This window comes from Morone saxatilis, unplaced genomic scaffold (assembly GCF_004916995.1).
Source record: "Morone saxatilis isolate NCDOM2014 unplaced genomic scaffold, NCSU_SB_2.0 Contig24, whole genome shotgun sequence".
In the NCBI taxonomy this organism is placed as follows: domain Eukaryota; kingdom Metazoa; phylum Chordata; class Actinopteri; family Moronidae; genus Morone; species Morone saxatilis.
The window spans coordinates 26,327,434-26,339,750 of record NW_023339807.1 but is presented as its reverse complement, the minus strand read 5'-3'; the positions used below and the strand labels follow the sequence as shown (position 1 = coordinate 26,339,750).

The 12,317-nt window shown below is 37.4% G+C and overlaps 2 protein-coding genes across 2 annotated transcripts in view; both read right to left on the bottom strand.

Annotated features, from left to right (window-relative positions):
• The window catches only part of LOC118336472, a 744,338-nt gene that overhangs the window by 318,429 nt on the left and 413,592 nt on the right, over positions 1-12,317 (bottom strand). The gene's annotated exons all lie outside the window — the stretch shown is intronic.
• zgc:113232 (uncharacterized protein LOC541546 homolog) overlaps positions 1-12,317 on the bottom strand; it is a 24,988-nt gene that overhangs the window by 12,247 nt on the left and 424 nt on the right. The window contains exons 2-15 of the mRNA XM_035673221.1: positions 9,803-9,887; positions 9,694-9,716; positions 8,316-8,381; positions 8,086-8,211; positions 6,768-6,902; positions 5,342-5,395; positions 5,018-5,071; positions 4,671-4,724; positions 4,516-4,569; positions 4,154-4,207; positions 2,794-2,847; positions 2,497-2,550; positions 2,142-2,195; positions 1,276-1,320 (exon numbers count right to left, since the gene is read on the bottom strand). Coding sequence (XP_035529114.1) covers positions 1,276-1,320; positions 2,142-2,195; positions 2,497-2,550; positions 2,794-2,847; positions 4,154-4,207; positions 4,516-4,569; positions 4,671-4,724; positions 5,018-5,071; positions 5,342-5,395; positions 6,768-6,902; positions 8,086-8,211; positions 8,316-8,381; positions 9,694-9,716; positions 9,803-9,887 — 912 coding nt within the window. The remainder of the gene's footprint in view (positions 1-1,275; positions 1,321-2,141; positions 2,196-2,496; positions 2,551-2,793; positions 2,848-4,153; positions 4,208-4,515; positions 4,570-4,670; positions 4,725-5,017; positions 5,072-5,341; positions 5,396-6,767; positions 6,903-8,085; positions 8,212-8,315; positions 8,382-9,693; positions 9,717-9,802; positions 9,888-12,317) is intronic.

Here is a 12,317-nt window from a genome sequence, read left to right as displayed (position 1 = left end):
AAAACTTGATTGAACTAGTAACAACCACTCATGTTTGTTTCCGTTAAAGATCTGGTTTCAGACACTGGGAGATAGTCCTGTCTTTAAGTCATATAGATGGTATTATCATTAGTGTGTCGACTCTACGCAGACACCTGAGGTAGATAGTTGAAGATGGGGCATGTATCTGAGGGCAGGAGTCACCATAGGTCCACGCTTCCGTAGTTTGTTTAAGGGGCCACAATCACAAGCCAAATAGATTGGGAACCTCTGACTAATGAGCACTGCAGCCTCCAGGTGGCGCTGGTAGGACTTCAGACTTCAGGCAGTGTTGTTGTGTTACGGAAGTGTTGTGTTACGGAAGCGTAAATCTGCCCTCAGATACATGCCCCATCTTCAACTATCTACCTCAGTCGACAAACTAAATGATAATACACATATGACTTAAAGACAGGATATCTCCCGTGTCTTAACCCAGATCAAAGTAAAACTAAACAACTGCTCATGTTTGTTTCGTTAAATCAAGCTCTCAATAAAGGAATGAATGTGTCTGTATGTATGTATGTATGTATGTGTATTGTTTCAAATGCTCTAAACTCAGAAAATAAATTAGTCTGAAAAACAGAAGAAAAAATACAATTTCAAGTGAATGCAATACGCTTCTGTAACAAACCAATGTTTACTTGTGACCAATATTGGTAACTAAGTACATTTACTCAACTACTGTACTTAAACACACTACATTGAGTTATATATGAGTGTATGCCTCTGTATGACCTACATAAACAAACAAGACCATCAGAGAGAAGATTGGCTATTTTTATTTAGTCATTTTTAATTCCACCTTGTCAGATTTCCCCTTAAAATCAATGAAACGTTTTTGTCCACAGGAGCTGCCAGAATCAACACAAGAATGGAAGTTCCTTGTAGGGGATTTCAGTACAGGATTGTATCTATTGTGTGGATTGTGATTCATTACAGGAGCACTGACATGTATGAATAAAATAAATTCTCTGTGGCCTATGAATGCGCTCAGTAAGTCTTTGAGATTAAGCCAGTAGCATTATGTCACACTGAATCATTCGGACTGGAGAGATACTTCAATGAGGTTTCAGTATTTCCTGTCTGGAAATCATGGGGAAACTAAAACTACGGAAACTGAAACTTTATCACACACCCACACACACACACACACATATACACCCACACAGTGAGGTATTCAAACAGAGAACAAACATCTGATCGGGGATATTTAATCATAAACTATAGTAATAAAATGAAAAGGTGTGTTTGTACCTTTGGTCCACTGGGTCCGATGGATCCCGGCTGTCCAGGATAACCCTGAGGAACACAGACAGGAAAGATTATCACAAAGGAACCTGGGCACAATGAGGAGGAAAAATGACTGAAACAGTTAATTCAGGAGAACTGATGGAGTCACTTAAATAACGAGTAAAAGGAGTTATTAAAGTCACACTGGCTGAATCTTAGTTCCACATATTTTAGTTCCCTCTGAGAGTGATCTAATCTGTTGCTACGTAGACAGAACGAAACTCAATAAAGGAAACAGCACAGACCTGTCACATGCTTACTTACTTAATTTTAAATGTTGTCATAAGATTGGAAACACAAAAAAGGAGAACTCAATGAAAACTTTAATCTAACCTAACCTGAGTATAAAGGCTTTGTTCTTAGTAAAAATGTATCGTCCACATTAATAAATCTGTCTGATGGGACATTTTGAGCACAGGAGGAAGATTTCTTGCATTCAAATACTATTTTAAGTGAGATTATTATCATGCTTAGAATAATGAAATTTGACCAAATAAAAATAATTTTTCTCTAGTGACCAATAATAATGCTGATGATTGGATTGGAGACAAAACAACTGATCACAAAGTGCCTACTCTGGTTCTTATATTGGCTCAAATTGTGGCATATTACGACACTCTGATGCTGAGTTGAGAACGTGAACTAAAAGAATCACCTTTGAAGATCGGGTTTAACAATTTGCAGTCCTTTAGAGTTCTGCCATTGCCAGCCATGATAATTATCCACGTTTTAGATCTTAAATAAGAAAGACTTATGGGGTCTGATCCTGAGCACAAATCCAAACCAGCTCAGAGTAAATATTCAGATGATGACTGGGGATCATTTCTTACAGTGTATCCTCTGTCGCCGACGTCACCAGGGAACCCGGGAGCTCCAGTTTGACCCTGCGGGAGGAAGCAGGATGGTTAGAAAGACATCACGTTAGCTATGACCTCTCTCGACCTCTACAGGTGAGCAGAAGGAAGTGCAACACGGCTGTAATATCACCTGTAACATCACATTTTTCACCCAAATATAGAACACAAGTCACTGATTAGAGTAGATATGAAACATCACCGATGTGGCTCTTGGATTAAATACAGTAGTTCTGTAGTAGTAGTAGTAGTAGTTTTTGCACATATATTGTTAATAGTTTGTACTTCACATGTACATCAAGTACACATTTAGCCTGTTTTATTTCCATACCTTCTGTCCTTCTCGTCCCTCAGAACCCTCTTTGCCCTCGCTACCACGAGACCCCTGAGCAGAACACAAGAGTCAGAAAGGAGGGAAAGTTTTTTTCTGAATTATTTTATTTTACATTTTCAGAATTTTCACCATTACACGAAACAGATATTCAAATGTGTACAAAATATCATTTACACTTTAATTACTTTGTACAAGTAGTTTGAAAATGTCAGGTGTATATCAAGTGTAAATGTGTGTGTGTGTGTGTGTGTGTGTGTGTGTGTGTGTGTGTCTGTGTTTAACACTTTTCTTTACCTTAATACCTGGACCTCCTTTTGGTCCTACAGGTCCAGCGTCACCACTGGGGCCCTGAAATAAAACAAATAATGATGAAAATCATAAAACGTGTGTGTCTGTCTGTGTAATGCTGCCTAACTGAATAAGAACAATAATGAATATGCTGTGATATCAAAGCCGGCTGACATGAAATAAAAAGGATACTGAAGCATAAACACATTCGATGGATGGAGGCAGGTAATGAGGAGCTGAGGAAATGTTTATACTGCTGTCTAATTAAATTTCATACATTCAGTTTTGAAATATAGGACGCAAACACTGACAAACTGAGCCATAGAAAGAGCGGGTTTTGCTGGTGGTTGATGGTTAAGTGATCAATAAATTCACACAATTTAGTGCAGTTGGTGTTAAGAGTTTGGAAAAAGAAAAGGTTTGGAAAATACTGGACTAGAATTGAAAAACGCAATTAATTTCACGTGTGGTTTAAGAGCGTCAGCAGCAGCTGTCGGCTGGTAAACCCCCAAATTCACCAGCAGTCTCTTTTCCTGTGCACTGCGGCACCTGATTGTGGACGAGGTGACGGAGCGTGGTGACGGCTGATTAACAGCTGGAGAAACCAAAAGCCTGGGTGATTTCCAACCAATAAAGCAACAAATCCTGGATCGACAGACGAAGATCACCTGGATCAGCAGGTGGTTTCCCTCCTGCCTCTTCATCTGCCTCTGTATGTTTACTAGACGAGAGGTTTCTTATAAGAAATAAATAAAAATGTTTATTTTTATATCAGTGCCTCCGTACTGCAGAACCCCAGTGTGCAAGGATTTTATTCACATTTTCTCAAGATAATTTTGTTTTTTCAAGATAATTATTTTAGTATCAAATAAAATGTTGTAACTGAGCCCCAGTTTAGTTTAGGGTTGTTTCCAGGATTCATGTAGTGTAGCAAATTGACAATTAAACACTGTTTAATGTAAAATATCAGCGAGTTTCTGAAAAATATTGAGTTACTTAATTTATATTTATTTAAATATAAACATTTAAAACTCTTTCTATGTATTTAGATTTCTAAATCACAACTATTTTAACTGATACATCGAAAAATAAACTTAGCATGATTGTACTTTAAAATTCTGAATAAAAATATTTTTTTTACAAATAACTTTAAAATTTTGTATCTTATAACTGATTTGTCTCCCGTCTTACAGTTTCCATTTTGTCTGTAATTTAATGTCTCTCAGTTTGAATGTAATTCGTTTTACTTTAATGTAATATGCAGAGGTCAAACACACAGAGCAGAAACAGGAAGAAATGGGGAGAAATGACAGTCATATGTTGTTTACAACAAAGTTCAGTTCAGAGGTTGAGGTTGTTTCCTTACAGTCTCACCGAGACCTCCGACTCCTCCGCGTGGTCCCTCCATACCGATGTCGCCCTGTGGACAGGAAGGGATGTCAGATATGAATAAAACACATCTGCTGCAGCTGTTCATGGATGCATACGTATACAACAACAAAGATTACTTTCACAACCTGTCAACAAACATTTTCACTGCTCATTAATTCTAAAATATTCATAAACAATAACAAAGAATATTTAAAAACTACAATTTTATCAAGTTATCAACTACAATTTTTTCGAATATTTCACTAAAAGAACCAATTTAATTTATTAAAATGTATAAATATGTGAACCATTATGAAGAAAGTGAAAAGACTGAATAATGAATGCGTGTGTGTTTACCTTCAGGCCCAGCTCTCCCTGCTCGCCTGGGTCTCCTGGAAGTCCAGGTTCTCCCTGTTGTCAACATAAGGTACATTTATTAGATAGTTATACGTTACAGTGTTGTGTTCTTATATCCAAAACAACCAGCACTGTGGGACGGTCAGTGAACTCACCATGGCTCCAGAGAAACCAGAACCTCCGTCATCTCCTTCAGGACCAGCGTTGCCCTGCGAGACGAGAGGTCAAAGGTTAAAAATGTTACAAATAAACAAACATTAAAAAATATGAATTGCTTTTAGTTTTGAGGACTTGTTGTTGTTTATCACTCAGAGACAGTGAGTGACGTACACAGTTACAAATCAAATAGCTTTGATTTTACAGTTTAGTTTGTAGAATATGTTTTTAAAATTTGATTTTGTTGTCCTAACTTGAGGTATGGAATTTTAAAATGTTTAGTTTTACTTTTGTTTCATTTTCATTTTCTTCAGTTTGCTCCTCATCCAGTTGATTGTTTACTCACCACCAGTCCGGTGTCTCCTCCTCTTCCTCGAACCCCTTTGGTTCCTTTATAACCCTAACAAACAATACACAAATAAAACCTTAAATAAGTCTCCCAGTGAGCTCTGCAGCAGCAAAACCACCTCAGCTCAGCCGTAACTGGATTCTTCTGTTGTTTAGGTTTTCTCATCATTAATCAGGGTGCTATGGGTTATATAATGAAGTCCAGGTTGTAGTTTCCTTCATGCTACTTATTTATTTACAAAAATGATACACAGTAAATGTGATTAATAATAATAATAAGTCACAAATATAAATGTGCTGTAACAATGTTTTAGACTCTCACCTCTCTGCCTTGAATCCCCGGCCTACCAGTTTTACCCTGCAGACCTCTGGATCCCTGACAGGAAATAGAAAAAGAAATCAATAACAGATCAGGAAAAAGATAACAGACGTATGCATTTATTGAACAAGATTGATTTCAGATAGAAACATATGGATCTCTAGAATAAACTGATTTTCTTGCTGATGTAACAACATGGTAAATATATAGAGCAACAAATACACTGCAGTACTGCTGTAGAATAATAAGCAGAACAAAGTAAAAATAATAAATACAACATGTTACACAAATCATCAGAAAAATGACAATATATGTGCAAAAGTTGACACAGAGGATATTGTTGTGATGTGTTCATTATAGGAATTGCACATGATCATAAAGGATCAATTACATATATTTTTGTTTACCAGAGGTGTCTGAGAGGAAGGTTCAGTGTCATTAACAATAAAACAATCATGTAAACAATCATCAAACAATGTATGTTTGCAGGGTTTTTCTGTTTATTTCACAAGTATTTTCTGTATTTTTTAAATACATGGAAATATTAATAAAATTACACAAAGATCCTGGGAATTTACATGTCTAATGTCAAATAACATGGAAAATCTGTAACTGTAAATAATCATAAAATTACATCTTATTCAAAGAAATTCAAATGTTTTCATTTACATTTGCAAATCTATAATTGTTTTGCAGATATTTTCAGTTTATTTAATAGATTAAATTCAAGTTTAATACATTTCTAAGATTATATAGAATTAGTTAACAGTAAAACAAAGTATTTGTTCTGTAATTTTATATGGATTTGTTTGTTAATTGACAGATATCTCTTATAATTATGGAAGTTTTGTTTTTTATAAGTTAATAAGCATTGGTAAACTTTCAAAATACAGTTTTTATCACTGAAGCAATAATTACTGTAATTTCACAGATGGTTATTACAGTTCTATAACTTAAAATGAAAAGAAAGAAAAATCAATGATACTAAATAATAACAACACTCTTCTATAAATGTAAGCCTAATTATTATTATTATTATTATTATTATTATTATAGCAGTGTTCGTCTGAATTTATAGGTAATTTCATTGTTTTTACATGTGCAAATATCTTTAATTAAACATTAAAAAGCCAAAAATTAAACAGGATTTTGTGTAAAATTACAAGTCTTTCTCTGTTTATTTCCAGAAATTCAGTCAGTATGTACAAAAACTACTTTTTAACATGAAAGCTTCCATTAGACTGTTTAAAAAAAACCTAAATGACATACAGGAAAAGGATTTGATGCATGAGATGAGAAAGTTTAAATTCTGATGGAGAATAACAGCTCCTCCATCAGGCCAGTGTAATGTTTTCAGAAGCCAGAGGAGTTTCTTCACCACTGACAGCAGGAAGGAGAATAAAATAACGCTGATATGATGAGTCGGTACCTTTGGTCCTGCGAAGCCAGCGAACCCAGGCTCTCCGGGTTCACAGTCGCACTCTGTCGGCCCTTCCTCCACGAGTGCTGCGTCAAGCCCAGACTCCTCAGAGGAGTCTGTGTCTGGTCCTGCTGGATACGGGACCTGAAACACAACAATATTACACCCCAGGGAGCGTGAGAATACGTGCTGTGGACTGTCTGCTGAGAAATGCATATTTACTCTCATAAAAACAATAAGAATTGTCTTGATCTTATTATTGTTACTTTTATTTTGAAACTTTTCTTGAAATGTGGTTCACTTTTGCAATTTTTTTTACAATCTTTCATCATTTTATGTTGAAATTAAGGTGAAAAGTATGTGGAACAATAAAGTAAAAAAATAAATCTGACTCTGAATGTTGATTAAGGGAAATGTTATACCCTAAATTTAGAAATATAAGGGAGCCTGGGGTTACAAACATGAAGAGGTGAACACATTATGAGATTATTATACAGTTATAGTGGAGAAATGACAGGAAAGGAGGGAGAGGCAACAAAAGTCCACAGGCAGATTTAAACAACAAATGATGCAGTTCAAGGTTGGCATTGTAACTCCTAAACCACACAGACAACCAGAGGAAAAATATATTTGAAGCTTTTTAAGGTGTGTTTATTTGCTAGTGATAAGGTTTCACATCTACACCACCTAAAATACTTTTTGCTACCATGAAATGTATTTTTAGCACAAACTGAGCTCTAAACCTGATTTATTGGACCTGTTAGGGCCTTCCGTTCCATTAACTTCCGGCAGTTTGGTAACAGTTCTTTTCTGCCAAAGTATAATATATTTAAATTAAACATTTAAATAAGAATCATGTTTTTGTTACCTTACAATGAGCTGCTTTTATCTACAGAGGGAGCGGGTCCTCTATGTCTCTACAGGAATAACCACTGTGGTTTCTCCTGCACAGCCTGAGCTTCATTCAAATGGTTGCAATCTGCAGCTTCACCACTAGATGCCACTAAATACAACACACTGGTCCTTTAAGAGATAACAGCTCTGTTTCTTCTTTGTGTAAGTATGGGTCAGGTGAAAAACATACTGACCACATTCTACACACAGGGACCTTTTAATTAATGTAAAGTAAATTATCATTGCACCTATAAATAAGTGAAAAAGAAGTCGCTGTCAAATCACTGAACAACTAGACTCCCTGAGGTCTGGTATGAATGAAACTCCAAGCGGCTGATAAGGACTGAGGTGAGATGTTTTCCATCTCGAAACAGAGCACGCGTGACCCCATTCAAGACCTAGGGAGCGTCCTGCATGGCCGTGCCTCGCTTGCCCGTATGGGACTCGTGGTGTGGGTAGGAAGGGTCCTCGTGATCATGGTGCCCGTGTGGGGGCGGGCCAGGGTCGATCCCCTTTCTCGGCCTCTGTCCTCATCGTAGCGTAGTCGCTCAGTGATACTCTTGATGGACACAAGGACAAACTTATAGACGTGTCTTCCACATCTGTACATCTTCACGACATACAGGTAAACACAATAAGAGGAAAACGGGGGGCCTGTCTCACCCGGGGGGAGGGTTGAGAGCAGCAAGCGCCGTAGTGGTCGACCAAGACCTCATAGGGGTTCCTCACCTGGAGTAAAGAAGCACGTCACACCTGTTTTCTACGGGATGTCAAACTTGTGAGCTGGCTCGTTGCCAGGGGTATGATCCAGCTTCGGGCGAGAGTCCCCGGTTCAAATCCGGACTAGCCTAATTTAAACATGGATTCACTGCAAATACTACTAAAAAACTAATTACAACTGAAGAGTCTCGTGAGGAAGAAGCAGCACAATGCAGCTACCAAGAAAAGGCAGGTTTTAAGATGGGTCTTCTTAAATTAGGTATGTAACATAAAATAAATCTGTAAATACCATAACATGTGACAGATAGCCTATTTATATTTTAGACCACAACAATGTTTCATTTCTAAAACATACACATTTTAATCGCTATCCCCCCTTTAAAAGACATGTGTATATTTAAGTATTTTATTCTAAATCATGTCTTCATTCAAAATAAATGGTCTCATTTGGGTGCAAATACCCTCCAATATGACTAACCGTAAGCAAGAATTCTATACATGGACGGGCAAGTCCAGGAGACCTGCCATGCGTTTCGCCATAATTGAGTAAAAACTACATCCCAGAGGACATACAGCATAGCCCTACCTGCTAGCTAAGCAACGCGGTTCGTTCAGAGCCAGCGCACGGAACTGAAACCAGCTATAAGGAGAAGGAGATAATGAGAGGCGCTTGCACTGCCTTGCACATTAAAAGTCCGCACTGCCTTAGTATAAATGAAGGGACATACTTATGCTAAGCACAGAGCAAGAAGTATCGTCGGGAAGAAAGCAAAGGATAAAAGGCAACTGACGGCGTATTCAGAAAACGAGGTCAACATCGGGGATACTTTTCCCAGGTGGAAAGAGCTAATGGAGAAAGACTGAAGGACATCGAGTGCCTGGCCTTTCTCCCTCCACAGTAAGTCAATGTTACGTCAGAATACAGGTTTTTTAATGCACGACATAGGGCCCTTAATGGCAGGCTACCAAAAAAAACAACATAAACATGGCATGCCGAGGATAATTCTATAAATGCCACATTTAGATGATCAATGCAGATTTTCAGTTTGTGAATAACGAACTCAGCCAAAACCCCAAAGAACACTCGCTGAAGTGATTTGGAAACATGATTGTCATACTTTTGGTAATAATGCTACCGTCAGTTGCAATACCATTGAAAACCAAGGGCGCTAGAGAGCACTATTCGTTTGAACGCAAAATACAATTTCACCGCGCGATGGGAGAAATTCCTACACAATGTCCCTTTAATATTTTATATAACCGTTTGGCACAAATGGAACATTTCTTAAAATAAAACCAATATAGTTTTGTTTGTTTCTACTGTGTCTCCTTTTGTTGTATAAGCTGTTAATGATAAATAAAAGTAAAATTTGTGTTCAGTAGGTGTTAGTTAAGAACAATTGATCACAGCAGCGGGTGGCAGCTCTGACCTGAGTGGTATCCAGAATATTCCTCCTGGCAGAAAGAAAAGACGAGACACAGCGTGAACAGGAGCAGCCCGGAGAGGAGAGACGCCTGCAGGGGGATAAAAACACACAGCAGCTTTACTTTATACCCTCTACCAGTTAATACAGTCTGTGTGAAGACCAGAACACACCATGAATCTAGTCAGTCCAACTCTAGCAGACCTGAAGTGATACAATTTAAAATGATTACATTTAGATGTATTGACAAAAACTCTTTACTGTGAAGGAACCACGTTATCAACACTGCTTGGTTCTCACTACTTTCTGTTGAGGCTCTGATGTGTTTGGTAACTAAAGGAGTGCTAAAGAGTGTGTGAGCTCCTGGAGATGGTGTTATGGTGTGATCTAAAGATGTTTCTGTTGGGCTTTTTTGTCCCTTTTTCTCCCCAAAGTGAAAACAAATACCTGTTTTACATCAGTAACCAGCATTTAAACTTATTGTTGAGTTGTTTACAGACATTTTGTTAAATTAATTTATAATAATCACATGTAAAATTCTAAATATTGGATTTTAGACTTTTTAAGTTTGCCCTTCCGGGTCAAAAGTAATTGTAAGTGTAAGTAAGTGTCAAGTGCATGAAGTTTGAAGAGTAGAACATAATACCTGATATGGCAGTACAGTACATGTGCACTTCACAAAAGATACAAAAATGGAAAATTAAATTAAATGTCAGTGATATAATACACATTAAGGGTAGCTTGAACTGATAATATAAATAATGAACAAATACACAGCAATTCCTGTGGTTATACAGTGCTGTATACATGTTGGTGTGTTTAACAGTACATAAAACTGTAACTCTAAACCATGATTAATGAGAGGTAATTCCAGATTTAGGCACAGCCATGGTGAATCAGGCAAAAACATACGGTCATCTTTCACTTTAATTATCTTATGCATCATAGCAGCCTGACCTCAGATCTGCTGTGGCAGGGAGGATCAGAAAAGTGTTTAAGTTCAAAACAAAGATTCATCTTTTAAACTCTGCAGGCCGCTGTGCAGCTGCTGAGGCTTTGAGGGACTCTGCTGGTGTTTGGGTGAGAATGAAACAGACTGAGAGGTTTCTTTGTCAGGATGAAAACCGCTGACTTCTTCTCAGACTCATCCAACATTCCTTAAGGTTCACTGTGAGCCATCGACCAGGGAAAAACCTGAATATTTAACCGCACCAGAGAAGCTGCACAGGGGACTCTGACACCAGGTCAATAAAGTTCAAATTGACCAAAACCACAACATCCTTGTGTGATTCAAAGTCTTGTGAGAAACTGTGTTATTTAAGCTATTTCAAAGCCAACTGTTCTGGACCCAATCTCTCAACCTTTATCTTGAATTATCTTTTAAAGATCCCCTCCAGACGTGGATTGATTAATATATACATATTGTCAACAAATACCGCGAAAAGAGCAATGCTGACACTTCCTTTCCCTTTATTTTTTCAGTCTCTTTCAGAAGAACTTAAAGGGGCTTTTTGGTTTTGTAAAACTGCAGCAAACAGCAGAGGGACAGTACGTTTTTGTTACCCTAGACTATAAACAAAAGGGTGGAAAGAATACAATGAACAGAGTTTCATTTGTACAGCAGTTCTCACGATCCTATCCATTTTAGCCACATTTCTATGTAAGATAAGAAGTTTTATCCTCAAAAATGATCGTTTATCTCCGAGTTTGAATGAATATTTTCTCTGCCAGCAGTGTGTCTGGGCTCTGTTGGGTGTACAGTACGATGGCCTGTAATTGTTATTTTTTTTATATACCCAAACTAGTTTGAGGTAAAACCCATTACAAGTTAGTTTAGCCATAACAGGCAGAACAAGTTGCAGAGAGAAGGAACCAATAATCCTGACCTGCAGGACCTCTGGGGCAGTGAGGTGAGACGCTCTGTGTTGTTTCATATTTTACATGTTTTCATGGATATTTGGGGTTTTTTATGCAGAAAAATCTTGTATAATGACAATACCACTTCTTTCGTTCTTTTAGTATTTACAACAGGATTATTCTTCAGGTAAAAAGTTATACAGTTGGGTTCTCATGGTCTTACCTTAGCCTGAACATTTAAGGGAAATTTAATTATTTTTTCATTAATAATCAACAAAAATTTCTTGCAAGTTCAGGTTTTGTTATGAGACTAAATAAAATCTGTGTTTTGTGCCCTGAGAGAGACTGAATGAGTGCTCCTTTATTGTCGAATGAAGCTGAGTAAGCTATTCTTCTATCTAATACTTTGTACGACCAAATATAAAGACATTAAAGAAGGTTTTTGGGGCAACAGACATGGTGGATTTCAGCTAGATTCTCTCTGCAGGTTATTATGAAAGTTCAGTATGAATAAGTTTGGTTGACTTAAAACAGGGCTTTCCCCAGAGTTCCAGGGAAGTGTTAACAGTTTAACGAAGAAGTAGAGTAGTTAAGAAGTAGAGTTCCCCAAGTTATAAAACCAGCATTTTAAATGTTAGGGAATTTTAATTTGTAAGGCCCTGGA